Source organism: Tamandua tetradactyla, chromosome 1 (assembly GCF_023851605.1).
Source record: "Tamandua tetradactyla isolate mTamTet1 chromosome 1, mTamTet1.pri, whole genome shotgun sequence".
Classification (NCBI taxonomy): domain Eukaryota; kingdom Metazoa; phylum Chordata; class Mammalia; order Pilosa; family Myrmecophagidae; genus Tamandua; species Tamandua tetradactyla.
In genome coordinates, this window is record NC_135327.1 from 224273018 (window position 1) to 224295949 (window position 22932).

General features: G+C 41.9%; 1 protein-coding gene across 3 annotated transcripts in view; it reads right to left on the reverse strand.

The window, feature by feature from the left end:
• Positions 1 to 22932, reverse strand: part of APBB1IP (amyloid beta precursor protein binding family B member 1 interacting protein) — a 114722-nt gene that overhangs the window by 39754 nt on the left and 52036 nt on the right. For 2 of the 3 annotated variants that reach the window (XM_077153445.1, XM_077153451.1), the window contains exons 3-7: positions 20229 to 20316; positions 17228 to 17520; positions 16102 to 16179; positions 11019 to 11178; positions 9836 to 9957 (exon numbers count right to left, since the gene is read on the reverse strand). In XM_077153445.1, coding sequence (XP_077009560.1) covers positions 9836 to 9957; positions 11019 to 11178; positions 16102 to 16179; positions 17228 to 17520; positions 20229 to 20316 — 741 coding nt within the window. Of the gene's footprint in view, positions 1 to 9835; positions 9958 to 11018; positions 11179 to 14785; positions 15651 to 16101; positions 16180 to 17227; positions 17521 to 20228; positions 20317 to 22932 lie in introns of those variants that run through there. The other variant, XM_077153460.1, reaches the window with a different exon arrangement.

Here is a 22932-nt window from a genome sequence, read left to right on the forward strand (position 1 = left end):
ACCTTTGAAGCAGAAGCAAAGTGTCCCCTCCCTCCCAAAGCTCACAATCAGTTGGGAAATACAAGCGAGAAACCAACAGCATCCACTCCACAAATAGTGAGCCTGGCTGGATACTGTGGACCGTAGTAAATGGCCCAATTATAATAATATTCCCTCATCAGTTGTAACGAAAGGTACCCACTAATGCAGAGAGTTAATGATGGGATGGAGGGGATACAGGAACGCTGTATTTCCTGTGATTTTTCTGCAAACCCGCACTTCTCTAGTAAAAAAATAAATTGTTAAAAAATAATAAAATAAAATAGAACACTGTGTGTGTCCATTCTCAAGACAGAATCTGCCACTTGGCAACTTGCATGAACAGAAAGAAGGGGAAAGGGTGCTTCCGGAAAGGGAGCAGCCCAAAGGAAGGTGGGAAGGTTGTGGGTGAAAAGCCACGGTGTGGCTCTTCATGAACGGGTGGGTGGACTTTAAGTCAGGTTCACATTAATCTCTGCGTTGGTACCTCGTTCATGGTGGAAATCATTGAAATGGCTCAACAAACATCAAACATATAAGCTACCTAAAATTTACTAAAATTTATTTGTGTCCAAGCACTAATCTTTACACTATCAGTGAGCTAAGAATTTTGAGTTTCGGAGCTAAAGCTTTGTGGATTTTATGTGAAAACTTAGAGTCTTGTAAAATAATCCATGAAAAAAAATGTTAGGGGCAAAACCATATACAGTGACAGAAATAAGGAACTTTCTGAAAGTAGGTGAAAGTGTTTATTTACAAGGAACACGTGTTTATTTACGCTGCAGAAGTGTTTCCCAAAGTATGAGCCTCAGATACCGCAACGCTTAATAAAATGCATATACCTGGGCTCCCAACCTCTGAGCTCAAATCTCTGGGGCAGGGCCTGGAAATCTGCATTCTTAGAAGCTCCCAGGAGAGCTTTTATGTGCACTGAAGTTTGAGAAGCAAGCATACTAGACAGAACGTTAGGAAGCAAATGGAGGGCAAGTAAAACATATAGTATTAGAATTATCTGCTAGAAACAGAATGATAAAATAGTGATTTGCTCAAGTATAAGGCAAGTACAATTCCTAATTCTTATTGAAAGTGATTTTTCTTTTAACATATTTTAGAAGAGTTTTTTCCTTTCACTTCTTGGAAAGGACAGCATAGTGTGAAAACAAGTGCAATTACTACATAGGAGTCAGAAAACTATTTTAATGTTGCCTGTTTGGCTTGAAGATCACATAATCCTGCCGGCCAGAGCCTGTGTTATGGCTTTACACGCACACTTTTCATTTATTCCTTCAAGACCCCCCAGGAAACAAGTGCCTTTTGCTACTTCTGTTTTAAAGATATGGAAACGGAAGGATTAAGCGATTGGCCTAAAGCCTCACCGCAGATCAGGGCCCGAGCTGTGAGTTTTATGCTGAGTTGTCTGTGTTAAAACACCCTCGCTGCTGCAGGAGAGCAGCTGCTGAAAACCGTGACCCGATGTGAGACGGCAAGTCCCTAAGGGAACGCAGGCCATGCGGCCGGCCATCGAGCCCTGCCTTAGAAGTCCGGCACTCCGAGGCCTGAGGGACCAGTGGAGAAGCTGCCTCCGCCCCCTGTGCCTCCAAAGGCGGCGCGTGTGCCACCCTCTCCCAGGGACAGTGAGAGATGAGCCTGCGCTGCGAAAGACCATGCCATGCGCATCCAAAGGACTGGAATCTGTAGCTGAGAACCTGCTCTGAGACTCCGCTCCCATTTTTAGCTTTTGAATGACTTTTTCTCTTCTAACGGATAGTGTGCTGTGCTTTTTTTTTTAAATCAAAAAGCAAAACACAAAATAAATCAGGACAGGCTAGCGGACCCTGGGATGGGGGCGTCCTTATAAAGACTGCTTCCTCTCAGGGGCAGAACTTTTGCTGGGAGCATCAGCCTGCATGGTTTGCGCTGCTCTGCAGCAAGCGACTGAAGTCACGAGAATTCATTATCTGCAGCAAATGGGAACCATGGACGCATCTGAGCTTGAATTATGAGGAACCCTGCAATGGGAAATGGGACACTTTTGGTCCCAGCTTGCTCCCTTTTCTCACAGCTTCTGAGACTGCAAGATCTAGGGGCAAATGGGTGGGAAAGACACAGAGCAAATACAATTAAAAAAAATATCACCTTCTCCGTATAAAGAGTAAATCAAGCAGTTATCAGGCCAGGAATAAATATTTATGAGGATGCTCTCCTTATAAAAAATCTCTGTTCTTCAGAAGCTTGCTATCACATTGAGATGCTAAATAAAGAGATGATAGACAGATAGATTGGGCTTATATAAGGCATTATATAAATTCAAAATGAGCCAAGCTTTTCAGAGAGGGAGAGGCCACTGTGGGTTGAGGCGACAGGAAGACAGGTCAAAGTTTGAACTTGGCCTGGAGAGATGGACAGTATTCAGACTGGAAAAGGGAAAGCTTGCACAAAGGCGGAGAGGAAGGTAAATACTGGCTATCTTCGGAACTGCCAGGAAACACCTAGTCTGCCTGGAGTTGGTCACAAATGAGTCCACCAGGACCAAGGCGAGACACCCCCCCCCCCCCCATTTCTCCCAGTCCTGCTCCTCCTCCCGCGTCAGGGCGGACCCCTCCTGCAGCGGGCAGAGCTGGCTCCTTGCCCCGTCTGGGCTGGCTTTGGCCATCTCAGCTTTGGCCGAGGAGATGAGGCAGAAGGGGCAGTGTGTCTGCGTTCCTGCCTCTTCTCCTGCCCTCTTGCCCGTCACCGGGAGAACACGTGGCAGGGCCGCCAGCCCAAGCGCCACGAGACACCCGCAGTCCCCTGCATCTGACCCACTTTCTGGAGCCGCAGACAGACGGCCGCGTGCAGGCCATGAGAGCCCGGAGGACCGGGGACGCTGGGCAGAGGCCCTGGGCGTCTGAGGATGTGCTCTGTACATCGCGAACGGACGGACAGGCGCAGGCCCTGGGCGTCTGGGAATGCGCTCCAAGCATCAGGAATGGACGGACAGGCACACCGGTCGGCCGCGGGTTCCCGGGCGCCTCAGGCCTGACGGCAATGCGCACATACTCAGGCACGACTTTCCCAGGAGGGCTCTTGACCTGCAGGTGGCTTCAAGCCCAGTGAGGGTTTCTCAGTTGCGGGACTTCAGTCGCCAGAGGGAACATCCCAGCCCCCTTCCTCCTCCATCTGCCCGTCTTTTCTGCACCGGGAACAGCTCCCCACCTCGCATGCCTCTGGCCGTGTTTAGGAAACCAGCGCGGAACGTCCCTCTCCAGCACCCCTGCTGCCCGGCCAGCCACCAGCCCCAGCAGGGACCTGCCCCCGGTCAGCCCTGCCCTGCCTCCCACACCCGTGTGCTCCCCTCCCGGGGCGCCTGGCCCTGAAACTCTGCTCCAGCCTCCCCCCCCTCCGGCACCACACAGACCCCAAGAACAATTTGATGATGAGGCTTGAGCAAATACTGGGCAATCTAGGAATTAGGGGGTCTAACACCCCCATTCATTCTGACCAACTCAGGCAGCACGAGAGGTGAGACTGCCACGTCCGAGACTGGAGTGCCCCAATCAGGTCACATTGGCCCTTCTTCCCAGACAACTACGCCACCCTCCCACCTCCAGCCTGATCTCCACCTTGCAGCAAATTGAAAGAAATACTGATAATAATACCAATAATGATAATAATTATTGTTACTGAAGGTCATGGAGTGCCTACCCCACCCCAGTGCTTACGCAGCCTTTAATTCTCACAATGCATTCTAAATTATCTGTTTATCAGAAAAGAAGGTAGAGATTTTGTGGGACTAATTGTCCGCTCACGGTCACCAGCCAATCAGCAGCAGGGCCACAGTTCAAGCCCCATCGGTCTGACGCCAGGGTCCCGCCTTCTGCTGCCACGTGGCGCTGCTTTCCAGGGAAGGGGGAGCTTTTGAAAATGCAAACCCGAACAGAAAACTCTGCCTTTTAAGACCATTCAATGGCTCCCCAATTTTGCAAAGAACAAACTCAAAACGCTTGGTGTGGCTTGGTAGGTCCCTCCACATAGAGCCCCGTGCATCCCTGTTCTCAGGGTGTTCCACGCCAGCCTCACTGGACCTTCTGTTACTCCTTGAACTTGTCACACTGTGTGGAGTCTGGGCTGGGGTCCGGTTTGGCCCTCTCCGCCCTGCCCCTCTCCCTTGCCTCCGGGCATTTGGCTGGGTCCGACAATTGCATCCTCAGAGAGATTTACTTCCCAGGCTGGATCCCCACAAATGCCTTCTCAGGAAATTCATGGCTCCGCCCTCACTTCTCTGCCCTCACCGACCGTAAAGGTAATAATTATACAAATCACTGTCTCACGACAGCTGTGACAGCTTCGGGCGCACGGCACCGTTGGCCCTGGGGAGGCTGAGTGGCCTTGCTAAGCCAGGGGTCCTTGAACCGCTTCCCCGCGGGGGCCTGGGGGCAGCAGCTTCCCCAGCCTCGGCCTCCACATCCTCCTCTCAGCCTGCCCCAGGCCCTTACATGGGCGTCCACATGGCCCTGTAAAGCTCAAAGGCCCTGAGCAGAGCGACCCGTGGAGTACAGGTGTGGAGGGAGCCAAAGGCCCATGACTGCTAACACGTCCTCTGAGGAGTAACGCGGTTTCTAATTCTTTGCTTTCAACGCAATAGAAGAGGATCTGATTGAGTCACCCCACAGGGTTTAAAAAACCATCCCCAAACCCTTGGCATATAACTTAGAAGGAGTTCAAGGAATGGAATGGCAATACTCTTGGAAAACTCCTTCTCATCACATCTATCTTGTGTGACAGAGGTTTCTCCTAAAAATCACTCAACATTTATACAGGTGAAAAGTATAATTGGTGTTGAGCATCCATCCTTTGACCCTGGACATATTCTCTGGGAAAAAGATCCCCTCTAATTATCACAATAAGAGGTGCTTTTCCAATAGTTACTTTTTATGCTTAATTAATTTAAAAATGTATAATGCTTTTATATTGTTTTAATCACTGTATTTTTTTTAACACTTAAATGCCTTATGGTGAGAGGAAATAGAAATTTACATATCAATCTATAAACACAATTTGTTGAAGAAAAATAGGGAGATCACGTTTTTGTGGATAAAGTGGAATGAACATAGTTCAAGGGAAAAATAGGAACAATGTAAAACTTCCCAACATGTTAAATAAAGCTTACTCATGTATTCTTTAAATGGATGATAGTGGGAATCAAATTGCCATAGAACTGTGTTTAGATTCCACTGGATAGCTTTTCTAAATGGTCAAAATTTATAATATGCTGGACATTCCATTCTCAACTATTAAAATATGTGAAGGAAAATTTTGGATGTCAACATACAAAGGTGTGCGGTATTCAGAGTTGTTCAAAATTCTCCTAAGGGTACACAGGCATTTGAAGGTTTGAATCCCTTTGGGGAGACTCTGAGGCCTCATTTGAGGTCAGCCACAGTGGGCTGTGAACAGTGCAAGGGGTCCACTGAGACCCTCTGAGAAGGACATAGCTGTGCAGACGGAAACGGCAAAATACGGAGTACTTCAGGTGGAGAACCTACTGGAGACATTGTTCAGAATCTCAGGCTTTTCAAATTGTATTTCTGGCTTAATTCAGATCTTAATGCATAGCCAGTTCCCAACTAATTCTCCAAATGCTTCTGAGGCAGTGCCATGGTTTGTACATAGCTCAGTATGCAGTAGAAATGTGTACGTGTCCAATAAAAGACATGTGCAATAATATTCCCAATAGCATTATTTGTTAAAGCCCCAAATTAAAAGCAAGTCAGATGCCCACCAACAGTGCAATGGGTAAGTATATGTTGGTAGAGTCACACAATGGAGTGGATATTGGATTGGGAGATCAAGCTTGGAGGCGCACAGACGTAAGCCCGAGTGGCGAGGGGAAGCGAGAGCTCAGTAATGCTTCACCTCCTTCTGGGATTCATCACTCCATGTAAATGTAGTTAATTACACTTTAAAAAGAATTAACAGTCCAAATAAAATACAGGATGCATCTGGATTTTTAAATTAATTGCTTGAGAAAAAAAATGCAAGGTAATTAAAAGAATTTCCACGTTGTGTTTGCATTAGAAACTCCTTCAGGAAATATTCTTCTCCAGGATTTTTTACTCTTTTGATGTGAACTTTGCATTAAAAAAACAAACAAACAGATAAGATTTGTCTTCTAAAAACTACCAAAGGGTCTCAGCACAGGTCTTTCTTTTAGGCATCCCCAAATTACAGAGTCATGACATCATTGGAAAATATCACAGGCACATGCTGATGCTGTCCATGCAGAAACCCTGCTCAGAAGAGTTAGATTATTCAACTAAGTCCTGAGAAAATGGACATACTTAAAATTGGCCACCTCAAAAATGCATCCACTTCAATTTTGGTCTTTTGATTTAATTAGAGATGGGAGCATCTACTTACTCAGTTTTTAATAACACATTATTACCCTCTATGATGGGGTAACTTGCAGCTCCACAAAACAGCTAGAAAAGCCAGATTAAAGCAAAAAAAAGGAAAGAAAAAATATCCACGTGAAGGCTTTGGAGAACTTCTGAGGCAAAAGGGATTCAAAGGGTCATGATCCAAAAGAGAGAAGAACCATAAAGAGGCCTAGATATTCTGAGAGCCTGTTTCTCCTTAGAACATTTGCTGATTGTTGGCTTGAAGGAAGGGCTGGGAATCAGGGCTGAGGACTTGAACAGGCACGTCTCAAAAGTGAACATCCAAGTGGATAACATTCACTTGAAAAGGTGCTCAAACCACTGAATGTGAAAAATGCAACTTAAAACTAGAAGGAGATACCAAAGAACAGCCACAAAAATCACAGAAAACAAAACACAACACCAAGTGCTCGTGAGGACCTGGAAGAGAAGGGGTTCTCCAACAGTGCTAGTCAGAGGTGAAACCACAGGATCAAAATGCTTGGTCTTACCTACTAAAGCTAAATGTGGGCATAACCTGTGACCTACGGTTACACTCCTAGGGCTGTCTGCAACAGAAATGTCTACAAAAACTCAACAAAAGACATGTCCAAAAATGCTGACCTGCCGAAACCTCAAGCTAGGAACAAGCTGAATGTCCATCAACAGAATAACTGGATAAATATATTTTAGTGTAGTCACAAAATGGAATCATAAATGGCAATGAAAGAATAAACCACTGCTAGATGCAGCAACATGAAAGAAAGTTGAGTGAAATAAAGCTAAACACAGGAGAGTGCTATGATATGATTCCATTTTATGTAAAGGTCAAAAATAGGAAAAAGTTAAGGGTGGAAGAGGTCAGAATAGTGATTAGCATTGGAATGGAGCATAAGGGCTGGGAAGGGGCAGGAGGGCTGAAGAAGGGAGCACTGTTAGTATTCTGTGCTTTGGTGTGGGTGGGAGTTGCATGTGTGTGCTTAATTTGTAAAAGTGTGCAGAGCACACAGCTATGACTTGTGGTCCAATTCATCACACACTGTGGCAAACTGCAGAGGTCAGCTAATCCCATTCCCCCGTCCTCCTCTTAATTAAACAGTGGTAGAGGCATCCTGTACAATTCCTGGGCACCATTTTTATAGATTCAAAGTTAAAGGTGCCTCTTGGCAACATGCAAGGTGGTACCCTGAATATAATTCTCCAATGTTAGTTGTTCATATGGTTGTTCAGATGGAGACTGAACTTTTCCATGTCACCATGTGTAGTAGTTAGGTCCAGGTATCAACTCGGTACCCAGTTGCTCTGTTGCTGTGGACTTAAAGCATCAGAACAAGAATTTCATCTATGGCTGATTATAGATGGTTGGCTAAGGGGGTTGCCTTTCGCAAAGATGGCCTTTAATTTAATTAGCTGGAGGCTTAAAAGGAGGAGTCAGAAGAGAGAAGTAATTCAGTACGTGCAGCTCAGCATTCAGAACTGACAAAGACCCAGATGTTTGGAGATGTAGAAGGGAAACACCCTGGAAAAAGCCATCTGAACTCAGAAGCTGGGAGAGAAGGCCAGCAGACATTGCCATATGCCTTCCCATGTGACAGAAAGCCACCTGCCTTTCCTTACAGGAACCGTAAATGTGTAACTAAATCACTCCTCTTGATAAAGACCAATCCATTTCTGGTATATTGCACTCCAGCAACTTTAGCAAACAAAAGTTCCGGCCAATGAGATGTAAGTAAGTTCTGGTCAATGAGATGTAAGCAGAAGTAAAGGTGCAACTTCGAAGTCATCCCAGTAAGAAGACTGGTTGTGCACTCTCGTGGCTCTTTCCTCTCTCCCTCTGGTCTGGGAGAAAACCAGGTGGAGAACCTACCTGGGACCCAGAGAATGAAAGTTGGCAGATACATTCTACAAGACATACCATCTATGTCTGGACTGATATATGCAAGGGAAATATTTTTTTAGGGGGTCACTTTATTATCACAGTTTAGATGGTGTTTGCTAGCTGCTGGAATGCAACATACCAGAATCAGAGTGGCTTTTAAAAGGGGAATTTAATAAGTTGCTAGTTTACAGTTCTAAGGCTGAGGAGATGTCCCAATTAAACAAGTCTACAGAAATGTCCAATCTAAGGCATCCAGGGAAAGACACCTTGATTCAAGAAGGCTGATGAAGTTCAGAGTTTCTCTCTCAAGTGGAAAGGCACATGGCAAACACAGTCAGAGTTCCTCTCTCATCTGGACAGGTATGTGGTGAACACGGCATCATCTGCTAGCTTTCTCTCCTGGCTTCTTGTTTCATGAAACTCCCTGGGAGGCGCTTTCCTTCTTCCTCTCCAAAGCGCTGGCTGGTGGATTTTCTGCTTCATGGTGCTGCAGCATTCTCTGCTCTCTCTGAATCTTCTCTTTCTCCAAAATGTTTTCTCTTTTCTAGGATTCCAGTAAACTAATCAAGTCCCACCTGAATGGGTGGAGACTTCACCTAATCCAGTGTAACAACCACTCTTGATTGAATTACATTTCCAGGAAGATGCCCTAATTATAGTTTCAAACATGCAGTACTGATAGGGATTAGAAGAAACAGCTGCCTTTACAAAATATGATTAAGATTAAAACATGGCTTGTCTAGGGTACATATATCCTTTCAAAGCAGCACAGATAGTATCCTAACTAACACAGGCAGTGAAGCATGGTATTGGACGAAGTTATGGTTTGAAGACTTGGCACTTTTACTGTTTGGTCTCTAGTGATATAGAGCTTGGGTTGTTTTTCCTTTTTTAAACCTGAAACAAGGAAGGGGTTTGTGGATAACCCTGAGGATATCTATTGCTTCTGTTTTTTGACTTTCTTTAAAAGACTTAATGACCCTCTGCAATTACAGCTGGCTTGAGGGCATGGTGTGAAAAGGTCTACACATCTCAGTGGTATCCTTTCACTCATGACTTGAAGGAAACATTTTCAACTATGAAGAACAATGCTTTATACTACATAAATTGTGGCAAAATTAAATCACAATAAATTGCACATTTTCCAGGGGTTCCCTTTAGTTATCCCAACATCGATAAGCACCAGATATGAACAACAAAGTAAAGAACATTTAAAAAATACAAAACATCAAGGACCAACTATACCTCAAGGCGTCTTGGATTAATGGAGTCAAACAGAAATACGGAGAAAAGAGAAGGATTAGCGCACAGATAGTCAGGTTTTGAATTCTGAAGGAAAAAATAAATGGATTCTTTTTTTTCTGAATCTTTTGAAGGGGTTTTAGGTTCCATATGGCCTAAGAGTTGAGTTTGTAGTTATTTGAAAGGAATTCATTTATGACATTTTGAGGGAGAATGAATGACATCGTTAGTATACATGTGACATTGAAAAAAATTCCCCTATAGTTTACACGATTTAACAATATACCAGTTCTCTTACCTGGGGGTTTTTAAACACAGCATATTTTTCCTCTTTCTCCAAAAACAGTATTTTATTTTCTGTGTCTCTTGTCCAGTCTGATAAGACTTCAACAACATTTTCATGGTCTTCAAAAAATCTCTCTGATGAAACAAGAAAAAGCATTCTTTCAGACCCAAGATATCAGGGGTTCCAACTGAGAAACAGTTATTAGTGAGTCAAACACAATAATTTACACTTTTCATCAGTCTAAACGGTCTTAATGTTTACTGCTGTCGCATGGTAACACTCTAGCATATTTTTTCTTCAATGTCAGGTCTTCAGCTTGTTTTTCATAAAGAACAGGGTGGCAGAACTTACAAAATAGTGGCCACTAGCACACTTTTTCCTTATTAGCATTTTTGACTTTAAATCATCCCAGGTGGAGATAAACATGCTATGTAGGATGATCAGCTAAGGCAAAATGAGTTACACCACCTTGAGTGAAAGTGTGAGGGCCACGGGAAGTAATGGTAAAACTCCACTTTCTAAAACTCAAAAATCAGCATATAACTTGAACTAAACTCGAGCATAAGGGGATGCTTTTATTTCTCTCTCAGACTTACCCAAATTCACAAAAACTTCACAGGGTTGTTTCTTTCCTCAAGAAAAACAAATTTCACTGAAAGCTTCCAAAGAAGGTAATTCTATGTTCCACCAAACTCACCAAATAACACAGTTATTTCTTCAAATTTCTTTCCTTTTTCAACTCCACCAGTTCCTACCAAGAGTCCTTTGCTCTTTGGGACTGAGCCTTCCAACCAGAGACAGTGTCAGACAGAAGGAGGGAGGGTGGGGGGGGAGACGGGCAGGGACTCCGGGCCAGTGGCGGGTTACACTGGTGTTTAAGGAAGCAAACGCTCAGCTGGCCCTCAGCTTTCTAAGCGTGCGGTGAGAAGCACCATCCCTTCACTTTCTTTCCCCTGTGGAGTCACTAGAGAAAGGGCAGTAACGATGCCGGTAGCCTCCCAGGCCTGGCCACCAGCTACCATCTGCGCCTCTTGGCCCCAAAGCAAGGCAGAGGCAAGCCCTGAGGCTGCCGTAAGGACATGGCATGCAGGAAGCAGCGAGTGTCTTGAACCAGAGTCTCCTTAAGAACAGGCCAGCGCCAGAGCAAAGCGAACCCACAAGCAGTGGAGCCTGTATCGCTGGGGAGGGCACTTACCAATCTGCAGTTCCGGGTATATCTCATAAAGACACCAGTCTATGTTGCAGTCACAGTGCGTTTTCTCAAAAAGGTTGTCTAAGACGTCGCGGGCCAGCTGGCGCTCGTCCACCATCAGCGACTTGGTGCTGTCATCATTCATGTGTACCTTGACCACCAGCTGAGGACAGAGCCGCGAGGTGGGCATGTGTCAGCAGTGGGATGGGGCTACCGAGACGCAGGTGTCTAAGCTGATGCTGTGGCTGGGAATCTAAGGAACGATGTGTCCCGAGAACTCACTAGGGCCCTGCTCAGGGGCCCAGAGAACTCACTCACTAGGAACCTGCTCATGGGCCCAGCACTGTTGTGGGTGCCAAGAATATCACAGGGGTGGAGGGAAAACACATGCACAAACAGAGAAACAAACAATGAGCAAATCCCTTCCCCAGCCTCCGGGAGACCTTGTATCCAGGCCGAAGGAAAACACAGGCACACAACCCAGGAAGTGTTGGTTTCCTGCTTTCCTAGTGTCTTCCAAGTGATTCAACATTTTCCCAGTCATTCATTCTGGTTCCAACCTAGCAGGCTAGCTGTATTTCTCCATGAAAAGACATCCCCTTATCTTTATAATCAAGTCTTCTCTTTTGCTTAGCAGGAGTTGATTTCATCCAATCCAAGAGTTTAAGACCAAGTTAACTGAAGTTTCCCAGAGGGCAGAGAAACTCGGAAATTTAGCATTGCTGAGGGGCCTTCCTGAGAGGTAGGCTATGTTAAAGCGCACCTGAGGTTAGAGGTGGATAAAGTAAAATAAATGTAGATGTGAAACGAGCTGATTAAGGAGGAGGCAGGTAGATGATTGATCTAATTTACTTTTATTCCATTCAAAAAAATTCTGCTGAATTGAATTCACACTCAAATTGGAAGCGAACGCATTCCAAATCTGGAGGACTTGGTAGGAGCAGAATTTATTTATCTTCAGTAAGGGCATAGGATATCATGACTTTCCCCAGGCAACTTGTCAAAGTTGTAAAAACATCGGGACCCTAAGAGAGACCATGATTCTAATACAAAGCAACAAAACGAATTCATCATGTAGTGCAGCTGGGGTTTGGATTTTTTTCTGTAGTAACTGCTTGTTTGGAGCCTACCTTTAATTGCAGTAATCGTTATGTATCAGAGCTAAGGTGCTATATATCCAGATTTCAAAAGAAACAGCGCAAATGTGCCCAGTAAGCCCCAATCTATTAAATGTGCATGTCTATGGGAAGATTTCCCCACAAGTCCTTCTGTGAAGATCTGGGGTCTTCTGGTTATTTTCACCAAGATCACTGGTCCTCCCTCCCAGTGTGATTAAGCCTCAATGATGAGGTGGGGGTTAGCTCCAGGCATCAACTTCGAGTCTGTTTTTCTGACAGCCACACAGGAAAGAGGAACTTAAAGGACAGTGGTGCCATCTGTCCCTTTCCAAGCAACTGCCATCCTCCCTCTATCCTGCCTAGGGTTGGTCCTGGTTAGTTTCGAATGAGACTTGCATATTAAAAAACAATCACGGGTGGTTCAGTGGTAGAATGCTCGCAGTTCATGCAGGAGATCTGGGTTCGATTCCCGGATCATGCACGCCACCCCCTACTCCCCCAAAACACAAAAACAAAACAAAACAAAAAACAATCAGATGAGAAAAGCAGAGAGAAGGTCTGACACTGGCAACATTCCCTCTTCCACAAGTGTGTGGTGCTGGAACGCTGCGCGGGGAGCAGGCAATGACCCCGAGTTGAAATGCTCTGCAAGGCCTCCCCTTCCCCATAGCACTCCCTACGTGAAAACGTAGGCACCAGGCATAAAAACCTCCTCCTCCAGGGACCATCCACATGAGACCCTTCCACTACCTTGTGTGAAGAGTACATTTTTTTTCCTAAAAACCTGCAACCTGTAGATGGGTAGTTGCTTTTTTCCTATGTTTGCCTCTTGATGTATTGAAAATGATAGGCCCAAGTTCCACAGTGTCTGAGGTACAGGCATCTGACCTTGGAAATGAGGCATGGTAGGTTGCACGGAGAAACAAAGACATTTCTCAAATAGTGGTCTTCATTATGATTTATTTTCGGTGGAAGACATATCTGCTGCTCTTGTCTGAGTTATTGCAATAGATCAACTACATGTCCTGAGAAACATGACCAATGTTGGGGCTTTGAAAGCTTAATCTTCCAGATAGAAAATATTAATGATGTTTGACCACATTTCATTCCTGCTAAGGAATTCTTGAGAAAATAAGAAGATATGTTGGTGTTTGTTTTTATAGGGAGGAAAAAAAAAAAGCAAGAGCACATAATTTAACAATGATGTGAAGGGTTTTTTTGGGGGGGGGGAGCAGAAATTGCAAGATTTAATCCAATATACTTATGAATATCCACAATTATAATTAATCCCAGAGAAGACTGGTGACTTTTAGAGAGAAGAAAACATTTACTATTCTACACAGCTCCCATCACATGGGCAAGCTGCAGAGAAGCTCGCTGCCAACACATACTCTCACTTGACTTAGAAACTGAGTGTTTCTCGAATCTATACAGTCTGAAATGGGGTAAAAATGACTCAAGAATCAAAACATTCACTGTTCTAATCCACCACAGTAAAGGTTTTACAGATTTTATGATTTCTCCTCTTCCTTTTACAAGCTGTTATATACAAGAATATCGTAGCTCTAAATCATTTATAAGATTTCTCCTTCTACACGAGATCCACAAAGGGAATTGTTTTGTTGTGTCACAGTTTCAAAACAACCAAGTAAAATGAATGAATGAGTCTGACTCTGTTTCCAGTTCCAAAAGCTTTGTCCTACAGGTTTTGTGTAGCATTCGTAATGCAAAACTAGGTCAGGGTCCCACAGAATTTCAGACAGACTTGGGTTCTTTCCTTTAAAAACATTCTCTAGATTCTGGATGAGTATTTTTCAGTTATTTTCTTAATGTACAACTGAATGTCAGCTATTTTCTGAATGTTCTGTGCCACAGTTAGGCTTTTGGTCTAAGAAATACAGCTGGAGCGTCTGGACCAGAAAAAATATACAACTTGGCTTTGTAATTTTCTTTCTTCTCCCGTGGACAAGAGTGGTTTCTGTTTTACATCTTTCTTTGTTGGCTCAAGGTGGGTTGTCCTTTATGTTTTGTGGTTATGGTTTATCGACACAAATTTATGGCAAAGTTCTCTCACCTTTGGATATTAGGCAGGAAGTAACTCCTATACTCTTTTTTCCCTGGTTCTCTTAATTGCCGGTTGAAGGAAACAAACTAAATGCTGTTATTCTTCACAAATTTTTCTAAATCTAGAAAACAACTTCTCTTGTCATTTCCCCCCTGAAAATGTATATAACCTGGCCCTATTTTAAAAACCATCTAGTGGTTTGGAATAGCTTAACCTGCTATGAATTTTGTATCTACTCATGCTTGTTATCTTTTTGTCTCCAAATAGCGCAGTACAGCTTACCTTCAGTGCCACCCCCTAGTGTCTCAGTTCAGCCAAGAGCTGTCTATGTTCCATTGTGTAACAGAGGCACACACAATGGGTCTCCCTGCCTTTCTCCATTCATTCCCCACATAGCAGCTGGGTGATCCTTAAAAAGCATGTTTTAGTCTCATACTCCTCTGCTAGAAACCCTGTGATGGCCTTTTACTGCACTCAGGATACAATCTCAGGGCAGCTCCAAGCCCACCTCCAAGGCCTCCTTTGGCCTCTTGTGCAGTGGCTGACTGATCAGCAGCTCCACAGCCCTTTCTTTTCTCCCATCTCACCCAGCTCGATCTGGCCTCAGTGTCTTTGAGCGAAATCTTCCCTCTGCTCGGGAAACTCCCCGCCATGCCCACGCCTGCTGGCTTCTTCCCACCAACTGCCAAGTGTCTGTGTTCCAATGCTGCTTCCTCAGATGGCACCCCCCACCCCGAGGTATTTCTGTTACAGTCCAACATAGGCATTCCTGAAAAACCTTCTGTGCTGTCAAAAACGCACAATACAATTGTAGGCTAGCAGGATAATAGAGTTGGGACAGATCACTCAAAACTTAGGCAACTCTGGAACTATCAAAAGCCACAAATGAAACCTGGGGGATAACTTGGACGTCTGAGGGCAGGCATGCATCCGAGGCTTAAGGGATATTCAAAGTGCACAGGGGCAATTGTGCAAATGGAGAGACGAGATATTGAAGCCAAGCTCTGACCCAAGCAAGGCAGACCTGTGAGGTGGGCAAAGGCCAGAGGGCGTCTCCTGGGAGCGAGCCCTCGGTATAGACGCTTGTCTTAAAATTTCTTAAAACAAGCTGGAAACGGTCCACAGCAGCCCACCCAAGGACCTTTTCCTTTCTTGTAGAAGGTTATAATTCGACCCCTGCTGTCATGGTTAGGGACAGGTGTCAACTTGGCCAAGTTGTGGTACCTGTTTATCTGATTGGGCAAGCGCTGGCCTGTCTGTTGCAATGAGGACATTTCATAGGATTAGGTCATGATCACGTCAGCTACATCCAGAGCTGATTCCATTTGTAATCAGCCAAAGGGGAGTGTCTTCTGCAATTAATGATGCTAAATGTAATCATGGGAAGCCTTTTAAGGAAGACTCAGAGGAGACAGGTTCCATTCCTGCTTTGGCTGGTGAGCCTTTCCTGTGGAGTTCATCCAGGCCATCCATCGGAGTCATCAGCTTCGCAGCCTGCCCTGTGGATTTTGGACTCTGCGTTCCTACGGTCACGTGAGACACTTTCATAAATTTTATATTTGCAAGTGTTCCCTGTTGATTCTGTTTCTCTAGAGAACCCTAACTAATACACCTGCTATTCCAGCTTCTAGGAAAAAAATCAATGCATAAACCAACAAAAATCATGAATAAGCCAACCAAATGTCCATTGTTATACTTACTAACGCAGGTCCCCTATTTATCAGCCACAAGTGAGTTAACTGATATTATAGCAAGCATAACTATATAATATTACCTTTGCCCTTACTTTTTTATCTGAATTCCAACTATTTTGAAAGTATCCCTCAACATTTTTATTTTTAATCGTTAAGTCTAATCGATTGCCATTCATTTTGCTTCCCCATGCAAAAGTGACTCAGTTTACCTTTTTAACCTTGGCCTCCTTCAGTTTCTCCAATGCCAACTTAATTTTATCCGCCTTGGCCTGGGCTTCTTCATCTTCCTGTAAAACGACAAGGCGTCCCACACAGTCCATGAAATAATACCATCACTAATGTCTCGGGTATTTTACATTAACAAAAGGCCGCGTGGAGAGGCACCATGGTTCACACAATTGATTTTTAAAATGTAAATGGATTAAAATAAAAACTTCAGCCTTGAGATGTAGAAGGTTGTCAACTTTTTATATCTCACGAATAGGAACTTAGAGATGAAATGAGGACTTCGGGGATACTTCACATACTTAGACCACAAAACTCCCTGCGTGGCTGGCAAACCAGGGTTCTCACTTAAGGAATCTATGAATTTATTTCAAAAAAATTGAGATAAATGTAGTGGTTATTTATTTATTTATTTATCTATTTTTACAAGGGCAGGCACCGTGTCTCCGGCACAGCAGGCAAGAACTCTGCCACTGAGCCACCATTGCCCACCCAGTGGTAATTTATTTTTATTAAAAAAAAAAGTAAAGAAAAATGGAGGTAAAATAGCTCTACTCAGAAGATTTTGGGGTGATTTTCTGTTTGCATGATTTTTACATATTGTCTTTTTCATTTAAATCCAATGAACCAGGAGGACAGCTGTGACACCACCCATGTACAATGTCCAACATTATTCTGAGAAATTATCTACTTAGCAAATAGAACATCAGCAACATTTCTTTCACCATCAAGAGCTGGATTAGTTTACTAATGAAATTTATGATTTTATTAAACTATAAAAATAGAGAATAGCTAACCCACAAATATTCAGTATAGAAAAATTGGTAGATATCTAAAAATCAGTCCCACAGATCATATAAAAATGAAAATAAGCCTTTCCCCAAAAGTTGAGTATTATCAGGGAGTGCCTGCAGACAAATATAGCTTTTAATCAAATTATGATAATTCTTGAATGTGGACCGAATGTGCTCTCTTTACACACCAGTGAGCCTTGTTCCTGGGGGACTCTGCCTCTGCCAGGGACATCCATGGTGTCCTTGATTTTTTTGTTTCCCAGAGCTCAGGTGTACAAGGAGCAAAGGTCTGGCCACTGCTGGCCCCCTCCCTTACCTGAGAAAGAGGCTCAGGAGGTGGCGGAGGAAGTGGGAGGTCCAACATGGGATCAGCTGGCGGGGGAGGTAAATCGTCCTCATATGGGTAGACACTCATGGCAGGAACATTTGCTTCACACCCAAGAGAAGCTGCGCTGTTGAGAGTTGATGCTTCTGGAGCTGCTGGATGATGCTGATTCTGGGAGACCTCTTTCTGTGCCTGGATGGTCCTCTGCTCAGCTTCACTTATGTCTGCCACCAGATCAGCCATCAGGGCATCTAAATCTTGGTCCTCCAGTGCATTCAAAGACTCTGATAAGGAAAATCACATTAAGGATCCAGACAACAATTTTGTACCTGGAGAAACTGAAAGGAGATCATTTTTAATAGTAATATTTGGGGAGGGGGTAATGGTTTCAGTTTGTTATGACATAACAAGAAAGCTTGACACTTTGTATTCAATTGCACACACATAAATACAGGAATTCTGGAAACAGTTATTGCTGCATTATGGAGCATTGAAGGTGAGTGAGCTCACAAGCACTGAGGAAAGAGAATCCAAGGAGAAAACACGATGCCTGCACTGCAAGGATCCTGGGTCAGCTTGTCAGGTTAAATCCAAGCCCTAGACGAGCGCATATGAAGGGAATTCTTGTCTGTCCTGCTGCAAGATCTTGGAGTTTTAGAAAAGTAGGTGAATCGGAAGGGAGGGGTCTTCTCCCCAAGCATCTGGAGGGCAGACAGAGAACCACTGATAGATGTACTGGGAAGGAAGTGGGTCTTCACCAACTGGAGGTTAATATGCCTTGAGACTTTGGGGTGAGAACAGAGCTTCTCGTATGATCACCATACAACTATGGGGACTCTGAAAGAGCAAGCAATTCATGTCACATACAAGGAATTAAAAGGCTAACAGGGCTGAAGAAGCAGTTTTATGGGATTAAATGGCAAAGATGTTATGAAGACTGTGAGCTGGGAGTTAACTTTGAAGGGAAAGGGCAGACACAGATTTTTAGAGTGAAGGGGAGGGAGGACACTTCCCCTTAGAGCTCTTTCCACGCATGAGGTCACTGCTGCAGATGGGGTTACCCAGAATGTTGCTTAGAGTGGCTGGGAAAGGGGGAGAGGGGTGGGTGGGCAACATGTGCCGAGAGCTTTGACGACCGAGTCTACATTAGATGGCTAACGTAATGGACAGATGCAGGCTGGAAGTGATTGGCGAGGAAGAAAATGTTAGCTGCTACGTGTAGGATGAACTGGAAAGTAGAGATGGGAGCACTGGAAAGGAAACCTACTCAGTAACAAATAAGCGCACAGCTTTGTGAAATAATCTGTTAAATGTCGTCATCATCAAGTCCATGTAGCATATTTCATTGACGTCAACAGCTCTAACGTACAGTACTCACACTAAAGTTTGGCTCTACTAAATGTATACCTTGTTTTATTCTAAGTCTTTTCTACATCTAATTTCCTTCAAAAATTAAGTTAAATCAACTTAAGATGTTTTCAGAGAATATATATGTAGGACTAATGAAGCATTTTAATGATTTCCTAATGTTATCACCTACATCGTGAGTCGGTGACATACAAACCAATACCTTTTAATCTTTCATAATGATTTTAGGGGCAAAATTCCCATCATACTTATAGTAACAATTTCCCAAGCAAAAATTATAACCTTAAATTTACTGATATGGAATTGGAGAATAAGAAATGGATTCCATTCTGAAGTCTGTCACTAACTCTGGATGATTTTTGAGAAAAATATTTTAAATTCACTTTAGCAATACCTTTAAACTGAAGCCACTGAAAATTCCATTCTTATTCTAATTCCCTGCAAGTTTAATTCCCTGTGCCCACAGTGCTTTCCTGTGGTGGTGCCCTGCACCTGAATTGTACCACAGGTGTATGCCTTCGCTCCTTAAAGAGATGAGTTTCTCTGTGCTTTAGACATTACACACATTTACATATTGCTGGGTCTCTTTGTTCCTATCATTTTTGGTACTTTTTTGATACTGGGTACTGAGTTAATGCTTAGTGAGCATGAGTTGAGTGGACTCCAACTGAATCAAGCTAAAATACTGATAAAATTTTAATTTTAATTAAACTGATTGAAGCGCTCAGCTTTTGTGAGTGAGGGGGGGCTAAGCCTGCACTGGTCTCACACACAAGCAGGTGCTACCTATCAGTGTAAAAATTTTATCCAAATGTATTACTTTTTTGGCACTGCATGGAAGGCACCATCTCCAGGGATATGACCAATGAGAACAGTAAGTTTACACGGTAAAGTGCAGGAGGGGGTAGGAAGAGGAGAAAATTGGAAGGTGCGTGTCACAATGTATCAAAAGCCTGGCACTGGCATTGCATGATTTATGGAAATAGCACTGAAAATGATAGAAGCAAAGAAATACAGTGGGTGACAAATAAAACTCAGAACTCTGGACTTCTATAATGGGCTTTTCTCTTACTTTACATTTTATAATTGCAGGCGCAGCAAGTCTTTGGTAAATCTTTTTCAAGAGTTACAGTGAATCCTCATTAATTTGAATGCAATTACTTCAAGATGTAATTTGAATAGCACAGGGGCTGACTTTTTTCTGCACTAAATAAGAAGAGAGATTTTTATTAAGAAAATCAAAGGTGAATTTAAAAAGTCAACTATATTAGATTATATAGAAATTAAAATATATTTTGAAGCAGTTTTGAAAGGGACAGTTCATTATTAACCTTAAAGAGACATTTCCTTATTAAAATTCTCCTATACTGCTCCTTATAACTCTATGGACTTATTTATAACAAGTGCAAGATGGTATTCTCTTCATTACATGTCGAAGCATCTTCATTGCTTGCACAATTCAAGCCAAGCACAATGAAATACAATCTGAAATCTAGTCCTTTAAAGATAGCACTTGTCGCCAAGTCCAGCTTCCTTTAATTTTGCTTTCATCTGACAGCTCTGTACAAAGTGTGGTCATCATTAAGATTTCAAAGATACTTAAGAAAAGAAATGAGAGGCTTACCATTTAAGTCTTTAAAACCCACGCTGTAGTTAAATTCGGCTCTGGGTGATTTAATGTCAGGAGGGGGCAGAGTGTCAACTCCTAAACTCTGTGGAAACAGAACCCCCCAAATTAGTAATCATACAAAAACATTTGTAGCATATTTTAATCAAGTCAAAAATTATTATTTTTTTTGTAAAGAACCATATCCTTACTTGAAAATGCTTTATGTGATTTTTTTCCTCTACAGATAATTTCAATTAAAAAATTATTCTGGAAGGAACATCTTGAAATAAAACACGTCAACTGAGACTGATGAGAATGAGATAATGTTTATAAAAAACAGAAAAAATTTCCTATAATAATGCATGTGTGATTTCTACATCTTGCACAGTTCTATGAGAACTTACAAGATCAAAGAAAAGGACAATTTAGTCACTTGAGGAGAAAAGCTGTCTCAGGATGCAAACTGACATTATACAGTGAAATATTAGGCTGTTTATTCTTTGTTAATAAGACTCTTGTTAAAAAGAAGCTAAAACACAGAATAAGTTATTAATTTAGGAAATCATATTTTATTAATTGAAAAAATGTGAACTTGTGTAATCTAAAAGTTATATTACATTTACAATGTAAATTTTTAAACATATTTTTCTGTCTACAATTGGAGAAGTGATTTCACCTGTTTTTAAACACGAACAATTTTATGACAGTGAATAAATCCTTTGATGCTAATTTGCCCTAGTAAATACTATTCTTATTCATCTCTTAAATTTCTGAAGAAAACCAATCATTACATATTTGAAAAAACAATAAAAAAATAACAAATCACTTGTAAGTGGGGAAAAAAGGCCATAATCAAGAAAGTAAATTGAAAAGTACATACAAAACCTTAATGCAATCAAGTTAGAATCAAAGATAAGTGGCTGTGACCCCAGAATTGATTTAGGAAAATGGAAGAACCATGCAGAAATTGACCAAAAACGGGAGACTGGGGGATGAAATATGAGGTAAGCGCCAGAAAAAAACTTTAGTGGAAGAAAGTTCTAAAATTCATTAACTGTTTTGTTTTTAAGTGACTAAGAACTCTAATACCACAATCAGGGTGGCCAACTAACTTTTTTTTCCTCAGGAATATAGTTTACGCTAGTATTTAATGAAATTAAAATTAGTTTTCTAACAAAATGTTAATGCAGAACTTTTTGATACAACACTATTCTAAGTAAAACGAAGAGAAAGGATAAAAGAGAGAAATTGATTTTAGGAACAAGGTACTTTAATCATAGAGAAGTAATCCAAAGCCCCAGGGAAGTTAATTCTTTTCTGTATGTCTGGCAAGGCCTGCACAATCGTTTTAGGTGGTATAGAAAATAACAACGACAACAACAAACATTTTAAATCTAAAGTATTTGGTATCTATTTGGATATTTATTAAGAAAAATTTAAATTAAACCATCTAATCTCCTTGAAATGAAGTTCAGTTTAAAAAATCAATTCAGAGAAATATTCAGAAAATAATAGGACTGGGAGGCTGCAAGAATCCAAAAATCCTGAAGGTGATATGTGAATAAATGTAGTTTGGGAATCTACTTTATACTAACCTCCTCAAAACCCAACTACTTGAAAATGTAGCTCATTAGAAGCCGCCCAATGATGATTTTTTTAATTCTTCATTCTGTCTAATGTATTAGTCAAAATTCTCTAATGAAGAACTTTCATCAAATATTTGTCTATTCTGAAATCCAGTTTAACTAAGATAATGCTTGATTCTTTCCCTTTATTGAACAATTGTCAGAGTAATAAATTAATGCCCTGGCAACTTTCAGTGGTGATCAATAAAGTGGTTTTTGTTTTTATGGCTTTTTAAATTTTCAGTATCACTATGAGCTACTTGTTTTGTTGCCATGTAGAAATTTTGAGTTTTGATATATTTAAATATATCCTTCTTTCTTTTATGACTTCTGGATGTTGTATTTTGCTTAGGAAAGTGATATATCTTAAGATTATACAAAAATTTCCTCCCTGTTTTCTTCTCTATATATTTCACATATGTAGGTCTTCGATTCATGGAACTCATTTAGGTGTAAAGAGTGAGATAAAAATGTAGCTTTTTATTTCTCAGATGTATTATAGCAAGCCAATTCATTAAATAATCCTCCTTTTCCCCACTTATTTAAAATGTTACCTTTATCGGATTTTAAATATCTGTATGTATTTGGATTTAATTCTGTTTCACTCATCGGTCTTTTATTACTCTTGCTTCTGCATTAAAAATTTTCCTATTTAAACAGTAGAATCTGCTTGTTTTCCCTTCCCCACAAAAAAATCCAGTAGTAAGTACTGGTTTCTGATCTCCCTCTCCTCTCTCTCTCTCTCTCTCAATGTGTCTGTGTATATATATTTTTTATTTTCATGATCTCAAGGGCATGTATTTAAATTTTAATTCCACTAGTAGCTGCCTTCACTTATTTTAAGAAAATACCTGAACTGCTATTTTCCTAGTTATCTGCATCACAAAAACAGTATCTATTACCTATATTAGTAGCTTCTCAAACATTCTTCCAGTTTTTGTTAGTATAACCTAGACAACGAGACCCAGGGTATTTTTCTTATATGAATTGCTAATGTTATGCTTTCTTTTAAGAATTATTTATGATGTTTATAAATAAATTGATTTATTACCATATTGATAAGTAATTTAGATTTATTTCTGCTTAAATGATTT